Below are 20,298 nucleotides of genomic sequence, written 5' to 3'. Positions count from 1 at the left end.
ATAAGTAAATTGAGATAGTATATAGCATCTATATTAATTTATAAAGAGAAAACACATTATAATTTTTTTTCTTTTCTAAGTTCTGGATGTGCATGTCTTTACCACATTACACAGTCAGGAACCTATGGATCTCTTATATATACATGCAACAACCAATCAAGAGCTTTCTTTGTCCTAATACCCATGTTATTTTTCAAAAATCCTAGATACTTTCTTCTATCACTTATCTTTCTTGTGCAAGAAATATTACTTTTTAAGTTAACATTTTAAATGATACTTTCACAAGTAGTTTTAAGCACATTTTGCCACCTACCAGAACACTTGTTTCAGGTGAGCTATTAGGCACCTGTATCAGAGGAAGAAAATTTGAACCTGCATCCCTGCTCTTTGTAGTATAGTCAGCTTTGCAAACTTTTTATCGTTTATTTCAAAACTTTTTGTTTGTTTATTAAAGGCTCCTAAATGAGCAATCACAGTCATTTTTAAAAAGTGGTCACATGTAGCTGATCAGTTTGCCTCTCAAGAGAAAAACATAATTGTTAACAATTTATCTAAGTCTAATTTAGGTGAGGTGACCATTCCTCAATTCTAAAAGAAAATTCCTTGCTAAAGAATGCAGATAAAAACTAAGCCTCTATATTTCTATATGCATCCAGTGTCCATGTCAGCTGTCAAATGCCAGATAAAGAGGGCCACTTTATCTTAAAGTTTAATATTAAACATTAAGACATCAAGGTGTAACTTCAGGGATATTAACGTATCCATGTCCCTACTGTAGCTACTCTCACCTAACAAACACAACTTGGATTCCATTACTCCCCAGGGAACATTCTTTGTGCCAAACAAGCCCATGAAAATTTCTGAATGTATTTCCCAGCTCTCCATTTTCTCATATTTTAATGTGCCTTTAATGAATTAGGAAACTCTGTCATCTTTTTAAGGGTTCTGGTTTTTTAATTCACTTCTCAAATATTCCAAAACATTTTTTTTCATATAGAAGCTTTGGAAAGTTATAAAAACAAAACCAAACATAAGAGAAAATCTTCTGGTCTACTATGTGACATTGTCAAAGAGGGCAAAAAGTCAGACAGACTATTGTCTGCTGATGGGAAATTCTACAGCAGATTGTGCTACCTGAAAACTCAAAGGGAAATTAACACAAGAATTACTTCTAGAATAAACATCAAACCCTCTTGTTTCTCAGAGATTGGGCTGAGAGTACTTCCTCTACTCTCCCCTTTTCAACTTAATACTTTTAATTTTACATTACAGTTGTTCCATTTAAAGTCATTTGTACAGTACATGGAAAACAACTTTGTAAACTACTGAGTTTTGGTTTTCAAGGTACTCTATTACCAGAGGAATTGCTTAACAGTGCTCTTTGTATGCTAGCTTTGAAGTTCATCAAGACTACCTAATGCAGAAAGAGAAACACTAAGAAAACCAACTCTGGCCATTGTGAGAAAAACCAAACACAAATATTTAAATATAAGTTTCAATTCACATATATACATATAATTTTTATAGCAGCCCTACATCCTATTTCCTTGGGAAGATGGCCCCCGGAGAACATTTGTTAAAAAGAGGATTCTTCATTTGATTGCTTAACGTAGACTTAAATTGGACCAATTAAGCAACAGAGAACACAAAGAAGAAGAGAAATATACTGCCAGTGAATTTGGCTAGCCTTGGAGAAACAATGTCAAGAAAGTCACACTAGAGAGAAGATGTAATGTGTCTGTGGGAAAGTTTTCCCTAGAGTGAAATAAGTATTCAGGGACCAAGCTGGGATTCTGGCTTCAATGGGGGGGGGGGTGTGGGAAGGCTGTCTTCCTATTTTTGAAATCAGTAACAACATTGAACTTACAGGTTACAAAGCCTTGACTACAAAAGTCAAGCTCCAACAAAGCAACATGTTTATTTTCTGTACAAACACTACCATATGGGACTCCCCACCATCCAGGTGGGGCCACTCTGAACAATTTACTCCATAGATCTCAGCAGTTTTTTTCACAACATATATGAGCATCAGTAATCACTGTTATTTATTTTTCCAACACTTTGTAGCTTATCCGCCATCTGTATAACATCATTCATATGGCTGAAAATCTAATTTTAAAAGCCTTCAAAAATGTGTTTTCACTATTATACATTATTAGGTCAGTGAACAAGCATTCCAGGGATGAAAAACTGATTCTACCTAATACTCACATTATGATCTTTTAAAGAACTACTTCCCTTTAACAACCTATGATGCATTTGACATAAATACCTTACTTTCCAGTCATTGATTCTGCAGAGTTTGGAACTTGGTTTTAAAAGGGAACATTTAAAAGTGAATTTACAACTTTCTTTCAATAGCTGATAATAAAATTTTCAGACTAATAAACACTAATCCTTGGTTACAGAAACAATACCAAAAAAAAAAAACTGAGATCAACTTTACAAGAAAATACTGTCAACTTCCTTTTAAGAGGAAACAGAGTAGTAATTTCCCCTTCAGAATTAATTCAAACTTTTCCATTAAAAATAGGTAAATCTCACCATCATAAAATAATTAAAAAAAAAGAATACCACTATTACAACCACACATAAATAAACCACTGAATGCTAACCAAACAAGCCACTGGAACCACTGGAAAACTAAACATATATTTCCTTCAAAACATAATAAAGGCAGAGCTGGGAATATTGCTCAGTTGGTAGAGTGTTTGTCTTGCATGCACAGGGTCCTGGGTTCAAACCCCAGCACCACAAAAAAGAAAAAAAAAGCATAAAAAGGACAAACTTTCAATTCATCAATATATTTAAAAGCAGATTCCAGGAAAGCACAAGAAAACAGATCCAAAACACATCTAATAAAACACAAGGTACTACCCAAAGCAACACTAACAGTGTGCATCTACTTACAGTCTGTATAGCTTCGAGGTCCCAAGAAACAGCAACTCAGGAAACAGCTGAAGGTGATTTCTGTTTAAACGCCTTTTGAGAAAACAGAAACAAAGCTTATGTTACATACAGAATACCCAACAATGAGACTGCAATTTGGTAGTGTCATGCCTCATCCTGAATTTCAAGTAAGAATGGAGTGACATTCAAGAGAATTCAAGCATTGCAAATTAAAAGTTGGTTACACCTTTGGTTACATGACTCTTTAAAGCAGTTTTCCATTATGTTCACTCAGATGATGACTGCTGAGCCTAAACTCTAAACTCAAATCTCCTGCAACATCAGTCAACCAGAATATACACAATGGTGAAAGATTTCATGACTCAGGCTCAAGTCTGTGAAGCAACTTCCATATACAACAGAAATTGTGCAGGAAATGGTTGTCTTAAAATAATTCGTACTCTGTCCTGAATGACCTAAGTTTTCAGTCAAGGCATTGTGGGGAGATGGAGATTTCAATTTTGTTACCTCTATTTAGCTAAAAAGTAAAAATAAAAGTGTGATGGGCTGGAATTGTGGCTCAGTGGTAGAGTGCTTGCCTAGCATATGTGAGGCACTGGGTTTGATTCTCAGCATGACAAATAAATGAATAAAATAAAGGTCCATCAACAACTAAAAAGAATATTAAAAATATATAAATAAAATAAAAGTGTGACACAATGTTAAGTATGTAGGAAAAATCAGAAGAAAGCCAACAAAGTTCACACCTCAGCCCAAAGTCTCTCAACCCTTCATTGAATTTAATGCTCAGAGTTATAGTGAATGGTGATGTCATAAATTGCTTAAATATCTTTTAAATGTTTAACTGATGTTGGAGTGTTGTAGATGTTTTAGAAAGAATTTGATTCCAACTCTAACTCAATTTAAATCCTGATGTAATATGACAATTCTTTTGGACTACACACACCTATGAACAGCGTAGGTGAATTCTACCCCCATACCCAATTCTTTAAGAGTTGGTTTTAACATTAAATTCAAAATAATAGCCTATTTCTTTTTCTAAATCTAAATCTAAAAAATATAAATCTAACATAAAATACACACAATCTGCTTAATTTACAAGAGTATAAGTAGGTGCAGAAACTAACATCACACTGAAGAAACCAGAGGCATTTCTTAAGTCTTCAAAATACATATGGGGACAGAAAAAGCATATCATTCTTGATGTAGTTAAAGGATCCTCAGGTAGAAGCAGAATTACATTTAGTCTCTAGAGGGCAGAAATGAGAACAGTAATTGTGATTCCTAAGAAAGATAGTAAGGAGTCCTTTCTAAGAATTAGGGATATTAAGAAATGGAAATATCTACCCTGAGATCCACCTTGAGAAACTGTCTACTACTTATCCTTATATACTCAAGGAGTGTATGTTTTTTTTTCTGTTGAGAACATGATAAAGGGCAATCCTATATTAAGTGAGAAGCTGGACCAAGTGGACTTCAGAATTCCTAATTCTAAGATGTCACAAGGCGATGAATGTGAACACAGCTTTGATTACATAACTCATATCATTAAGAAGTTGTTCATTGACAGAAACATTCTCAGCATTTAATAAAATGTACACTAATTTCAAAAAAGGATGCCAAGACAAATAAAGGGAAAAGAGTAAACGCACAGATAAAAGGATGGGCTTACTTCCCACTTACACTAGATTTTAGGAATAAAGTACATAACAAGGTAAAATGGAACCCAAAAGTTTTTATTTGTTCTCTATTGGGCATGATTCTGAGAAAGAAGTACTTCCCAATCCCACCATTATCCATTTTTGATAAAATAAAGCCTGATTTTGATTTGCTAAATTCACCTCCAAAGAAAGTAAATTACAAATATTCATAACAGCGGTAATGAAAATTTTTCTAGAAAAGCAGTCATTCATGGAAGGAGGTATATTGTCCAAAGAGCCAGTTCTGATTCCTAAAACAGCAGAGATGAGATTTCTTAATCATATCCAAACCATGTAATTAACAACTGTCATCCAATTCTTCAGCCATAGCAGCCATGCTCCTTCAAACCTGAGTTCCTGCAGAGGCAGCTCTCTGTGTAGGGGGCTTCCCTTTTCATCAAAAGTTGCTCTACTTACATCATCTGTGCAACTTTCCAATTCTACATAGATTCAACACTTCCCTTGGTTATGTCCCCAAACCACATGATAAGTAAAAGTCCCTCCACTATATGATATTTATTCAAGTGTGGTCTCTTCCCATCAGCCTGTGAACTCTTCAAGGGTAAAGACCTTGTCTTTATATTTCCTCCCGCCTTTTCTGGTACTTAACTGGGTTTTAAAGCAAAACAGAAGGCAAAGAGAGAAGTCTGTTCTCATTTAACATGTCCTTCCCTGGCACTTAGTAGGGTCTTAGATATGTTGATTGACAACAGACTGTCCTCCTCTTTTGATATTGTTCAGCAAGAGCTTGACATAATTTTATACCCGGAGAGCTTTCCTCTGGCATACTTCTTGTGACGCCTCTTCAGGTTTGATGCTACACTCTGGCTGAGGAAAGCCCCACCATCCTACCAGCTTCCACATGTCCCAGGCAACACTAATCTCCTTCCTTTTCCATCAACCTCTTTGCCCACTCTCTTGTCCCCACCTGAAACATTCTCAGCATCACTTGAGAGTTGAAAGAAATTTAATGAGTTTAAACAAATCCAGAAATGCAAGTGAATGACAGCTGTCCGTAGCTTTCTTGTTGGGGGTCTGCATCAATACAACTTCATGTGTTGTGAAAAAGTAGATATTTCAGAGTAGGACCTGCTCTTAATTATCAACTTCATATTCCCAGTGTTTCTTAATTTGCTCCACGAGTAGTAGGTAAGTGCATTAAGCTTACTATGTGATACTCCCTGTTCTGCCAGGTTTACATGAATTATCTCATTCACTCTTCACAATATCCCCCGTGTAGGTACAACTTTTAACTGCTGTTTTGGAGGGAGACATGGAGCTCAAAGACTGCTAGAATTTGAATTTAAGTGGCATGACTCCAGAACATACCTTCTGAGATACAGAAGAACACAGACTAACATTCCTAAACAATAATTCAAAATAATGTATTGCTGAAACTTGACTTTTCACCAATTTTTTCTTCAGAAAAACATAGTTTTGTATAACCAGTCTCTTAAATATTTACAAACTAATCACCTGAAAATAAAACCCCATGTTTTATTTTTTAAAAAATGACTCTATATTCACCTTTTAAATGTCTATTTTAAATACCTATGGTTGAGAGAAAAAGAAAAAAAAAACAGGTGAAATTTTTTTTCTCTGAATTCAAGTATTGTTTCACTCTTTCAGGAAAGCAATTATGAATGATCTTTAAATATGTTTAAACCAACTATGAAACATTTCCATTTTAAGCATCAGACAAGATAGTATTAGACAAAAAGGGTCGGTATCAGTAAGTGATGCATAATATGCAAATAGAAAACAGGACACGTTTGCTGGTTTTTAAAATTTTTGTTTTTTGTTTTTTTCTTAAAAAGAGTATGTTCACTTTGGGCTCCTGGACTTCTGTCTGACTTCTCTCTTCCATCAGTACTAAGGTTAATTGGACACAAAAACAGTAAAAAAGAAAGAAGCTCTTCCAAAAAATATTCAATAAAGAAAATATTTGAAAGGAGAGATTATTGTACAAAGACCATAAATTAAATCCTTAATCTAAAGAGCAGTTTTTTAAATCTAGAATTACAATAAAGATTCTTAAGGTGCAAAACAAGTCCTTAAAAAGAGCTGAAGAAAAAGTTTTATCTTCCTTCCAATTCCACGTACAAAACAATTGTTAGTGGCTTAAATAAGAGCAGTGTTATAATAAGAACTATAACAAAAGTGAGTTGCTGATATTAAAATGTGATAGTTGCAGACAGGAAAACAGATGTAATGAACAGATGATACAGAGCAGGACTGTTTATGGAGCCCACATAAACTTGCTCCTTGTACAGACTAGGTAAGTCAACTGTGACTGCTCAGAGCAAGGACACTTAATGACATTTAATCATGTCTGAGGAGATAGCAGAGGTAAAATGACACCTAGCTCTGCATCATCATCCGTAGGTGGAATCTGCCTCCAAGATTCCAAGACTGTCTGGGAATTTTCTGGATGGCATTCCTGGATTGAGAAAGGTTCGTGATCTTTCTCCCAGACACTTTATTTTAGAGCAAAGGTGAGAAGGAGTCCCAATAAGTGCTCATTCTCTGGTACCAGCTAATTTTGAGTTTGACTTTCATTAGAGTGAATGACCTTTCTGTGTCACGCAAAACACCACTGGCCTCTGAAATGCTGATTCTTAACAACCTTTATTCGAAGGGCACCTGAACATTATTGACAAGCTTTGTTCTAAATTATCATGTGCTGGCTGCTCCCGTGACTCTTGTCCTTTCATAGACAATATAGTCTCTTATTTTATTCAACTTCTACGTCAATTTAATTAATATTTGTAATCTTCTATCCAATTTAAAATGTAAAAGAACAGTTTTACTAAAGCCAGTGAAAAATTCATGCTTTTTTTCTTACATGTCATTCTCAATGTAGGGTATTTTTGCAGCACACTTGGTCTGTAATAAACGTCTGATAAATTTGCCTTAGAAAGTTTATCATTTCCAACCTCCTGTTTCTCATACATAAATGGCCAGGAATAGAACTAATTAGTTCCCTATTTTGACCTCTTCTTAGACAAAATTTCCAATTATCTTTTCTTAAATGTTTTTATTCTAATATTTTTAGATCAAGTATTTTAAAATTTATCATGCATTACAAAAAACATAAATTTTCAACAGCATTATCAATTTAGCATGTATTAAATAAACAGTTCTGTATTTTAAGTAGTGATATCAATGATAATTTCATCCCTTGTATTCTGTGCTATAAAGATCAAATCTTTTTAGTAAAAAAAAAAGGCTGCTTCCTATTTAGTACTTTTATTTATTCATATTTCTCTACAATTCAAAAAGTTTATGACAAACATTCGGAAACAAAACGTGAAGAATTTGGATTACCTTCATGTCTCTTCTGTTAATCACGTACTAAATGCTAACAGAAAATCAGAATGAAATTAACAGTATAATGCATATAGTGTTGCATAATTTTAATATACAGTGCATAAATTTGTTATGCACACACATTAATAGTTAAGATAACATAATTTTTAAATCGACTTCTGAGAAATAAGAGGTATATTGAAATACATAATGATAGTTCTTTAGGCACTGTGTGCAAAGAATTTTGTGAAACTGTACATTACCTTACCTAAATCATCTACTACCAGTATAAGCTATACCATAATATATATCCTTGTTTTAAAGATGAAGAAACTGAAATTTTTAAAGATGAAGCAAGGTGTTCAAGATCTCATAGGGAAACCATAATTAAGGATTTTTATATATATATATAGACCTCTTACCTAATGTTTCTGTTTCTAAAAGAGGGAGGGAAAGTTTGTATTTGGTTAGAAAGTATAGTCAACAATACAACTGATAAGTATTTGCCTGGGGTTTCAGGAGACACCAGGCAGCAGCTGTGAATATTGCAAGGTGCCTCTACACAGGAGTTCTAGATAATTCAAACTCTGTGTTCCAACACCGAATCCTAAAACAGCCTCACAAAGCCAGTCTTTCCGAACTGCCTACCTGCATTCAGAGTAGATGGATGCTCAAATTAGGAAACCAAATATTTTTTTTTAAATGCTATCTTGAAACAATATTTCAATTTTGAAAGTACCAGTTTATTCCTATTATTATCAAGATTTCATTCTGAAAGGATTTCTACCAATGAATATTCCTTCCAGACCAGCAGATATAACTTTCTTTGAAAAAAGATAAAAACAATACATATGAAGTCCATGCACAAAAGTCTCATTCTGTGCAAAGTTGGGAAATGCAGTGTAGAAGGCATAACTCAGCCAGAAAGGTATCCATCCAAAAGTAATTAAAAGCAGAATAAAATGTAAAATATTTGACATTCACTGCTTCCACAAATACCTTGTAACAGTGCAAATGAAGCTACTCATTTCAAGGGAGGTATAAAAGACACAGCATCCAGCAAACACTGTCACAAAGGATGAGCCCAAAACAGATGTGGGAAAAATAAACAGCCTTGCTGCTTCAGAATTTATAAGGGCAAACAGGCCTTCTCACCACAGTTTGACTTCAGAGACCATAAAAACAGGTTGCACAAGAAAACCTCTCAGATGGATTGAATATTCTGCTAAACTTGCAACAGCTCATTTGCATTAAAGCTTTCTATGGCCAGAGTCAGGAAACACAATTTAAAATAGTCCATGTGTATTTATTTTAGAGTATTTTTACCTTATGCAACGTGCACACTCAACCTCTGTTAGTTTGATATATTTCTTTAAAGAGAATTTCTAAGAAAGCAACCACAGTGCCTTTCAACCTAGGTGCAAAGATACCAGAGAACAACTCTTGAAATGAGCTCACATTCCTGACCAAGGAGAGAGCATGGTTTGTTTGTCCTTACAATAAGAAAAGATATATATTATGTGTTGCCTACAAACTTGTAGGATGAGTCAGAAGAGGGGTTCTTGACATCCTTGATGAACAGGATAAACTGTGCTTTCCTTCAGACCTGTTCCACCACATATTCTCCACTTGAATTCATGTGTAGCAACCCACAACAAAGGCTGTAGAGTGCCAGGGCTCTCAACCTCACACTGTCACTTGCTTATGAATGGTGTGTTCATGAAAAGAGGACTAATTCAGTACTACCCTGGGAAAAGAAAAGAAATGTGCCCCTTGGATATTCTTTGATAAAAATACAGTATTTATTCAAAGATAGGCTGTTTGGGAAGGGACTAAGATTTCTCTAAATTAAAATGAATATATTTGATTTGCATCAACTTGTTGGAAATTTTGTTATTTTTGTTTTGTGTTTACTCTGCAGGAACTTTAAAATACTTAACAGGCTTATTTTTCAGGATTCAACATATGGCTACATTTTCAATATTTTAAGGACAAATTTATCCAGAAAAAAAAATGAATAGCCAGAGAAAATTTTAAGGAAAGAAAATGTCATTTTAAATAGAAAGAGACTAAAACTGGAAAGATTTAAAGCACATTGTTAGTGGGAGAAGACTGCACAGTCTGTGTACTTGCCTTTATCACTTCAACAATTTCCTTATTGAAGATTATAAGGTGATTGTAATATCCAGGAAAATCCTAATATCCAAGATTTTCCACGGTATGCTCTTGGTCTCTTAATATAAGCTAGACAAACATATCTAAGTTTCATTTTTGCAGTACTGAAGTAACTACCAAAATGTCTTTGAAATGACATCCTTAAACTTTCTTATACTCTTGCATTTGGGTTATGAAGGAATTTTCAAAAGAGGAAGACGGTTTTCAATATTGCAACCCTGAAGTATTCTACCTTGTCAAAAAAAAAAAGCCGTAAAATATAACTCAATGACTACGAAGCATTATCACAATCGTACATGAATTGTAAATTTATGTAAGCCACAGAATTTTATACCAGCCCACAAAACTTCTGGGTCCCAATGTTACTTTAAAAAAAATACCATCTAGAGAATTATGTACCAGCTGAGAAATATTTTGTATTAGTAATTTTGTCTGGAGAATTTATTGTGGATATATAAAGGTATCTTCTAGGAAGTACATGAAAGAAGCATACTTCCTAAGTGTTCTGAATTGTTACTGTAGTTAACTGGTATTTTTTTCCCCCTCTTAATTGATTTGTACTGAATTAGCTAGTCGTTTAACCACATTAGATTTCTATAGAACTTTCTGATTAAACTATAGGAGACCAGCTAATACAATATAAAAAGGTTTAAAGTACTCAAGGTTTCATTTTTTCCCAGAAAAACTGGGACTGCTGGCAATACAAAGCCTCTTAGAAAATCTGCCACTTCACGTGGTAGGTCTGGGAGTGTGGTGGCAGAGTGACAAAACAGGAAGTCATGTGTGCTCACCGTGTGTAGGTGCAATTAACTTAGTCCCTTTACAGTGATTCATAACCACATTCTGATGATGACCACATCATCTGATGTCATTTCAAAACAACACAAAAAAGGGAGTGAAAAGGAAACAAGAGGAGAAGGTGGGGAAAAATAAACCAAAGGAAAGGGGGAAGGGAGAAAACAATGAGGGGAAGAAAGACATGAAGGAGGGAGAGACAGGAAAAAGGGATGAGGAAGGAGACAAGAGGAAGGAAGGATTTCAACATCCATGTACTTCTTGACATTTGGCCTTGAGATTTTAGAATTGCATCCATTCTTTGAAGTAGAAAAATATCTTTCTTTTGTAGCTATACTGCTTTGATTTACAAATAATGGCTTTCTTATTCCATGCTAACATTAAATTCAGCTTAACAACAGGATCCTGCTTCTTACAGATTAAAAAGTTGGATTTATAAAAAGGCATAGTTCTTCTGCTTTCAGATCTTTTTCTCCCCTCTAGATCAAGTGTAAAGGACATCAAAATAAAATAAGAGATAAATATAACTTTGAAATTTTCACAAAAATCATTTACAATTATTTTATCACTCTAAAATGAAAATAATTTAGAACCATACATTACACACAAGTAAAATAAACATTTTTATTTATTTTTTTGATTTTCATACAAGGAAAGAAAATTAAATCACTGTTCACTGTATGGATGGTATTTACAACATATGCCTGCACTTATACATCTTTTCATAAGTGAGAGTTCCAGTATAAAATCTCACATCTAAATTATTAAAAATCATTTAAGTTTACACAATTCATAGCTAAAGTTAATTCCTTGATTACTTCCTATCTTTCACATAGTCCCTTGCTGTTCTTTGAAAAAGCAAGCAATTTTGTGATGTTAAATGACCCCGATTAAAATAAGAGTATATACCAGAGGCCATAATAATCTGAGAATGATACTCACAAGATAGGTTTTTTGTTGTTGTTTTACGTTTTTATTTTTAAAACAATATGCTGAACAAAATTTAAATTTCTTTTTTGTTTCACAATAACTTGAATGCATTCCTTAGTAAAACTGCTTGCCATTTAATGTATTTAAAAAATAAATATTTGAAAAGTGTATCCACAATGTTCCTAAGAAATGGTTTTGAATTCCAGAGTCCCAAGGAGATGAATTGGCTGTCAGATAACAATGTGCTTCCATCAGATGGACTTGGCAGTTGTAAACAAAAGGAATTTTTCTCAGCTTTTCCTCACAAATATGAAATATTTGCTCTCAGCCAACAGCTGGGGTGATTTAAAGAAGTCCTGCATATATATTAGTTTTCATTCAAAATTACAAATTCTCCTCCCACTCTGAAACATCTGACTTAGTCTTAGTAGAACAGAAAATTGTTCTGAGATGAAGTGACATTCCCAGAGGAAGGCAAAGTCAAAAAATAGTACCACTTACAACTCTAATCAAATTTCAGATCATATAGCGTCTGGTTAATAATTTTTAGGAAAAGTTAATTTAGTCAAGATGAAAGTTCAAATGATATTTGGAAGTGGCTTGAAAAATAACCAGAAAGTATGTTTTCTTCTAGTCTTTCTTAAAATATTTACAATATAACCAAAGTAGAGGCTGCAGGAAAAACCATTAAGACTCCTTCTATGATTCAAAAATTGTTTAAAAACCAAGATATAGATACTTCTTTGTGACTGCTAGAAGTTATTCTTGGCAAAAGTGTATATATACATAATACATATATATATTATATATATGTATTATAAATATATAAAATTATTTATTTAAATGATTATATCAATATTTCTGTTCATTTAAATGATTATATCAATATTTTAAAAATAGATGGATTAAATATATATTTGTGAGTTAGTCACAAAGCCTATGAATGCTTCTGAAGAAAATCAAATAATAAATAATTTCAGAATAATTTTATGTATTTAGACATAGGTTATGAATTTATGAACTTTACTATGAATTCAACCAAATATTTATCTTGTTTTTACGTTCCCCCCAAACTAGCTCAAAGTAGTGTTTTAAATTTATTTTGAACTCTACAATTATATTCCCCATATTTCAATATTTATCATGGCCAAGTTTTATAATAAATATAGTACACATTTCTGTATTTTACTTGAAGTCATAAAAATGAAATCTATACATTTATAAATATCTCAGAAGATGACGAGTCATTTTTCAACTTATGGACAATTACACAGAATTAACTTCTGCCTTTGGGCCTAGTGAATACGACTATGTGTTCTGCTTAAAGTGAATATATTTTGTTATTAGAAATAAGAGTGTTATTTGTATATAAAGTGACTATTAAATCAGATGTGAAAACTGTTAAATAATTGTTACTACTTTTAGTAAATCTGTTACTTGTCCTAAGTATACAAACCTACTAAAGTGGAATAATCAAGATCTATGAGACATGAAATCACATTTCAAACTACAAAGTCTGTAATTTTTTTCTATTTCAGATAGAGGTTTTGTCTGATGTAAATATATACTGTGAACCTAAAAAAATCCTCAAGTAATAAATATAAATCCATTAAGAATTTGTGTCTAAAAAATAGATTTTAATTTAAAGGTTACATTTAATTTTGGAAAAACAAAGGTCAATGTTACGTGACTACACATTGATAACAGATATTACTTTGGTACTCTTTCTTATTTCCCAAAAGGAATATTTGAAAAGCTACTATAGCATAACAAAATAAAGCTGTGAATAACAATTATTAATAATGTTCACTCTAATGATAAAAAGTTAAATCATCATCAGAAAAAAATATAATATCACTAATGACACACCAAGTAACATCATAGAAATTAAAATTACTATTAGAAAAACATCCCTTCCATATGTACTATTAATAGGAACAAAAGGTCCACCTCTCTTCCTGCATAGGCAAGCAAACAAATCAGATGAACAAATAAGAAAAAAACATGTATGTACATCTTTCAGTACCAAAGCAATGGTTACCAAGTATATAAACATCTTAGAAAAGTAAATTTGTGCTTTATTACAAATTAATATCCTAGATCCAGAAACTCTACTTGTTGTAAATTTGTCTGAAAACCACTTACTCATCTCCCCCCCCCTTTTTTTTTTGCAAGCTTTGTAAAGCTAAAACATGAAATCAAAGACATAAGCCTTGAAATTCAAGTGTTTGTAAAAATGTTGTCATGAGTTTGGAATTGAAAATACTTACAGTCTCTCTAGTTCTTTAAGATCCTGGAATGCTCCCCTTTCAATGGTGGTAATCTTGTTCTCCATAAGCTGACTGAAATGAAAAAAAAAATGTAACATGCTTCTTAATGTTACCATCTAAGTCAATTTCAATTCAAGCAACTGAAAATTTATAACCTCTTTCTCTCTTTAAAGTTAGATTTTGCTCTGCTTTGAGAACTAGGAGCAAATTTAATGGTGATATATGTGAAAGAACTCATGGAGAAGAAAAAGCATCCACATCGCAAAACTTTTACAGAAACATTAAAGCAGTTTCTCACTAAATTTACTATTCAAACTCTAAACCTTAAATATAACAGAAGAGCAGTGAAATTGCAGCTTTGATAGCTGTTTTGGGTACACTGATTTTCAACTGTGTTCTTAACTGCAGTAATTCATCATACACATATTCAATTATGACTTATGGATACCCATCAGCAACCAAAATATTTCATAAGGACCAAAATATGTTTTAAAAATTGAACACTGGGTATACAGAGATCAAAAGTATATGACCTTTAAGACATAAATATATACAATCTTGTGGGAGAAAACAAGTTTATGTAGCATTGACTTTGAATAATGGTTTATTCACAGTTAAATTAACCCACTAAGTAAAGAACTAATCATAGTGCAACTATTTTGTATAAGCTACAAAGATGTTAAAGGTAAGGGAATTAAAGGTAAAATATAACTAATGATGCTTTTTTATAGATAAACATTTTTCTACCTAAGCTCTGTTAAAAAGCTGGATGGCTTGATTTTAATGTTAGAAATTATTTTTTCTTAGAAAAAAAAGTCTAAATATTTTTAGCTCAATACTATTAAATCACAGATCTACCTGAGTTTTTCAAGTTAATCTCAAACACTAAAATATCAGATGTCACACATTATTTATTCACACTATGAAAACGACTGTTCTACAAGTTTATATGCATAAGGCACTTAGGGTATGATAAAACAGTCTTAGGGTCATTTCTATAACATTGTTTCTATGGCATGTGTCCAAACTTAAAATAAAAGCCCAAATTTTCACTAAAAGTTGTACTTTTAGTAAAATAAATAAAGAAACCAAGGCCTTTACATTTTTAAAATTTCTGTCATTGGAAAGGTTTGAAAAACTGCTACTATTAACAATTCTCAAAGTGCAATCTGAGTACAATACAATTCCCCATATTACAGAAGAACACTTACAGAACTCTTAAGTGTCTAAGGCCCACAAAATCTGTCTTCGTAATCCGTGTGATGTTATTTCCATTCAAATCCCTAAGAGACAACCAGAAAATGAAAGCTCCATTTTATTTCTATTAACTTAGTTAAGCAAAGTTAAATTTAAAGTAGGTTTGAACTTTTAAGCCTAAAAATTAAATTAATTAGTGTATGGTTTAGAAAACAAATGGGAGAGAGAAGGGGCAACCACAACCTTTGAAATAATATTGCATAAATGCTCAAGTTTACAAAGTTCATCCTGGCTGGCCCATGATGACAAGAAAATGAAGTAATTGTATTATCATGAAAATTGTTCTTTTGGTGTGTGTGTGTGTGTGTGTGTGTGTGTGTGTGTTGTGCTTTTGATTTTTGCTTTTATAAGGATGTGTGTATCGAATTCACAGGTATTCTGTTATTTTCCTATAACTGGAGTTCCCCTCGGAAAGTTAAAGGAATCATTTTCTCATACTATTCAAGAACAAAGTTTTAAAAGCTAGAAAGAACACTATCCTTAGGGGAGCATGGTGGCTAAACTTCCTAAGGTACAGAAGAAAGTTAGAGGGCCATCAAAAGAAATGCACTTCAAAGACCTGCATTTACTTTCCAACAATTCTATGTTTGTATGAAAACTAAACTCTTCATTTGCAGCTCAGGGAACCCCCGCTGTGATTGTAAAGCGAAAACTACTAACTGGGGCAATAATGGAAGTGGTATTCAGGCCCTAACATTTTTGTTCAGATTTCAGCACCACTTTTCCTTCAAGAGTCACAACCCTTTTTTTTTTTTTTTTCCTGGCATCTCAGGTCAAGATCTAAACTTGCCCTGCCTCCAATCATTTCAAGTAAAACCAGCTTTTGCTGAGGTTCGAATGTTCTCCTGCAAGGTCCTAAATTCTCTCTTACTTTCGTCCTAAAAACTTCATGTTTGAAATATGTATTTTAAGTTTTTACTTTGTAAATGATAGAATTTTATAAGACAACACTGACTACTATTTCTGAACCTCTTTAAAAATCCTCTTACAGGGATTTTTTATTTTCCCAAGGATCCAAAACCCAATTGTCATTTTTCCCCCGAGTGCATTCCCTTTTGGTTGAGTAAGACACGTTAGTGCTTACACTATAAACTAATTGGAACAGCATGAAATGACAAGTACAAAAACAGAATTCTGCATTACTTTCCTTCCTTTTTTGCCTATTTCTACACGTTGAGCAAAGTCTCATTAAGTTGTTCCGAAAATCGTCGGGGTCCTTTATCGGCTATTCGATATAACACGGAATCCCTACCTCCCACCCGAGGCAAATGTCGGGGATCACATCTTGATGAGGCAACCCTGGTAAGGCCCAACTTGCGCAGCACTAAGGGTTTGGAGTAGATGAAGAAAAAGAGTAGGGGGCGACCCAGTGAGGCTGGGGGACAGATGAGCCTTTCCAAAAGAAGAAAGGGCTCAACTTGGCCTTTAAAGCAGAGGCCAGAGAGATGGATTAGATAAGAAGGGCAACTCAAGGCGCTGCAGACTGCACTGGTGCAGAAGTGCGAATCTGAGGGCGTCCTCTCCGCAGTTCATGGCCCTCACACCCAGAGGGAAAGAGGCCGCTGGAGGGGAGTCCCAGCGCACTGGTCCCCATCGCCCTCACCCGCCGGCCCACGCGCCACGGTGAGAGCACTAGCGCGCCTAGGGCGCTCGGGCGACTGGGGCGGCGGCTCGGCATTCACAAAGAGAATGGCCTCCATGCTCCGCTTCCCTGAACTCGGGAAGCGCCCCACCAGGAGCGCGTGGGCCGTCAACGCCAGGACTGCGTTTACTTCTTCATTAGAGACCAGCAGAGGCAGGGAGGCGGGGATGTCTGTGGGCACCGGAGCGCGAAGAGGGGCAGAAAGAGGAGCTGCTGCCACGTGAAGGGACGCAGAAATTGCCAGAAAGGTGGACGGGGGTACAGGGGCTCAGCAGGAAGAGCCGGAGGGGGCAGCCGAGGGCCGCCGGGTCGCCTCAGCAGTCTGATCTATCTGCGCTGGTTCAGGTTTGGAGAACCAGTACACTAACTTCACTTAAACCTCGGGACGCGGGTCTCCGCCGCAGTCGCCAGCTTGGAAGAGTCCCGTGGGGCCCGCTACCTCTGGGCAGAAGTAGAGGGCAGGGACGAGGGAGGGAGTAGCAGGGGGCTGCGCACCGCCACTAAGCCAGCTGTAGCCCTACTGGGGCACCCTTCCTGCCTGATAGTAATATCCCAGGACACCCCATGACCCCTTCTCCCCTCCCTTCTTTCCCGGGAGGGGAACACAAAGACAGGGAGCCTAGGTTTCTCTCTTTGAGCCCCCTGCCATCTCCTCCACGACAACGGGGGAGGGGGGGGACAAGGGCGGGGACTCATCCCAAAACCGACCTAAGAATGTGTGCAACAGCAAGGTGACTCTTTATAAGGAATCTGAAAACAAAGTCGTGTCTCCTAGCCTGGGGCATCTTCTCATACTTATTCCCTAGCTCCCATCTCCACAGCCCCGAACAACTCGTCCACAAGAGGCTGCTAGTGGCAGTGGCGGGACAAGAGCGGGGAAAAGGGACCAAACGCAGCTGCCAGCGGATCCGCCCCTCCCTGGGCAGTGACCCTTTCCTGGGCAGTGCCTTCCAGTACTTGGCCCTCCAGGAGGGCCCAACCCAGGATGAGCGATCTGGAGAGCCAGTGAGGCTTCACCAGGCACAAGTCCCAGGTCCCTGTATTGCTGGGTCACTTCAGGTTCCGAGCAAAGCAAGCGCTACCGCATGGGGAGAAGGGGAGGGCGAAGAACCCATACTCACAGTCTCTCTGTGTTGCGGGGTATATTCCTGGGCACACTGCGCAGTGCCAGCCCGTGACAGTCCACAGTGCTGCCCGAGCAGGAGCACTGCGCCGGGCACGCCTGCGGCGCCACCTTGTTCAGGACCGCCAACACTAACCCCAGCGACAGGGACAGCGTCTGCCAGCCAATGCCGCGCATCTTCCCCCGCCGCCTCCTGGCTTGCCGGCGTTGGGGATTTCTCTTTAGCTCGCTGCTCCGACGGAACGGTGCAGTGTCTGAGGCCCAGTGCTTGGCGCGGGATTAGCAACCCAGAGTGCCCGGGGAAATGTGCACAAAATAATATGGAACAGTAATAATTAATATTCAAGGCAGGAGAGCCGGAACAGGCTCACGCCTTCCCCTTCCCTCTACACCCTCTTGTAGCAGGGCAGGAACTCCGTGGGCAACTTTCGAACCTGAAGATCAATGGCCTGGCCAAGGCTGCAAGGAGACCCCAAGAGCAGTGGGGGAGGAAATCACACGTTTTCTGTCGCTGAAGAAACCACTTGGCGGTAAAAGAGCTGAGACTTCCTAGGACTGTGAAGATGCAAAGGACGGCTGCCAGGGGGTAGAGTGAGATGATACTCAGATCCCACACACTGCTCTACAATTTCGATTCCAGTGGGGCTGGGAGAAGTGCGAGGAGGAAGAGGGGCGCTCAGTAGTAATGGTGGTCTTGATCAAAGTGGACTCCTTGAAGCTAGAAGGCGCAGAAGCCCTTCGGGCCCGGAGCGGAGCGCGCCGAGCAACTGGGCATGGCGCGCGGGGGCGCACCGGGCGTTTGTGCAGCCCAGGGGACTGGGGGCGGCGCTGCAGGGCGCAGGGCTCGGTTCACTCACGCGGCCTCTCCCCAGCCTGCTGCGCAGCGGTAGCCCCTACCGGTCCTCGCAATCTCCCGACAGCCAAGGATGGTTTGCAAACACACATGTACTTCGCTGAAGGATGTCTCGGCAATCCCGCCTCCCGCCCGGCGTCCTTGGCGACGCTCTGCACCAGGGCCTGCCCTGAGGTCACACAGAAAGACAAAAGGGCAGTAGGACCGCTGCGGGCGGGACAGGAATATCCACTAGTCAAAATCTCAGCAAAGGAAATCCAAGAAGCCAAGTTTAGCACTAGAGCTCCAGAGAAGGCGAAACAGGCACTGACTAGCGCAGGACTTGCAAGGAGGCAGGCCGGAAGGAGGGGAAAGGCAAAGGCCAAGGTGTTCACGACCCGGGCCCTGCTAGTTTGTCTGGAGGACAGCTAGGTGGCCAGCGGGAGGGTGGGATCCGCTACTCCAGGTAGAGCCCAGGCGATAGCTGAATGGTAATGTGTGTGCGCGCGTGTGTCAGCCCCTCTCGTCTCCCGGATACGCTGCAGCTCCGTGGCAGACACCTGATGGCAAAGGTGGAAGAAACAACAGCCAGCTCCAAGCGGGCGCAGCTTCTCTCTCGCCCCTTGGCAGCCTCCCACAAGTGGGTTCTCCTTCTCAAAGTGCAGGAACTTTTCCCAGGTTTGGGATACCGTCTCCCACCTCCACAGTAGCAGTCCTCTCGCCGACGTTTGAGACACCACCCGGCTCCAGATGCTGCACCTGACTCGGCGGCTACAGTCCAGGGCAGTCCTTCCTTCCTGCCTCCTGCCCTCTCCCGGCTGCTTTCTCTGCCTCCCGCTCCCTGGAGGGAGGTGAGAAAGAGGAAAGGCGGCGACAGAGAGCGGGGTCTGCCGCTCTGGAGCCCCTGGCAAGTGTCTAAACAATAGGACAGACGCAGCAGCCTAAGTCTCTCTGAGCTGCTGAAAGGTGGGTTGTTGTTGTTACGAGTAGTTCGCTCCTGCTGCCAGGCGCTGAGCGCAGCCGAACAAAAACCCAGCCCGCGCCTCAGGAGCCGGCTGCTGGTCCCCGGACGCTCCCCTTTCTGCTCAGCACTCCCGCCGTGCCTGGAAAGCTCCGCAGCTCTGGCCTGCGCCTGGGAGCCTCGGCGCTCCCATCACTCGCTGCCGCCGCCTCCTCCTTTTTTTAACCACCTTCTGCCGCAGCCACAGCCACCACCAACCTCAGCCGTCCAGGCGCTTCCCAAATAAATAACCTCAAGTCCGAAGTTAAGCTGGCGCGGGCCTTATATAGCCGCCCGAGCCCCCACCCCTTGGGCCCCGCCCCGCGAGGTCCGGCCCCGCCCACTGGCTGCGCGC

General features: G+C 38.2%; 1 protein-coding gene across 8 annotated transcripts in view; it reads right to left on the bottom strand.

The window, feature by feature from the left end:
- Positions 1-18,288, bottom strand: part of Slit2 (slit guidance ligand 2) — a 332,292-nt gene extending 314,004 nt beyond the window's left edge. For all 8 annotated transcript variants that reach the window (XM_078021124.1, XM_078021126.1, XM_078021127.1 and 5 more), the window contains exons 1-4: positions 18,110-18,288; positions 15,301-15,372; positions 14,090-14,161; positions 2,911-2,982 (exon numbers count right to left, since the gene is read on the bottom strand). In XM_078021124.1, the coding sequence (XP_077877250.1) occupies positions 2,911-2,982; positions 14,090-14,161; positions 15,301-15,372; positions 18,110-18,288 (395 nt within the window). The remainder of the gene's footprint in view (positions 1-2,910; positions 2,983-14,089; positions 14,162-15,300; positions 15,373-18,109) is intronic.
- Between the last annotated feature and the right edge of the window lie 2,010 nt (positions 18,289-20,298).

This window comes from Ictidomys tridecemlineatus, chromosome 9 (genome assembly GCF_052094955.1).
Source record: "Ictidomys tridecemlineatus isolate mIctTri1 chromosome 9, mIctTri1.hap1, whole genome shotgun sequence".
Taxonomy (NCBI): Eukaryota; Metazoa; Chordata; class Mammalia; order Rodentia; family Sciuridae; genus Ictidomys; species Ictidomys tridecemlineatus.
The sequence above is the reverse complement of the archived record's forward strand: the minus strand, read 5'-3'. Positions and strand labels throughout refer to the sequence as shown.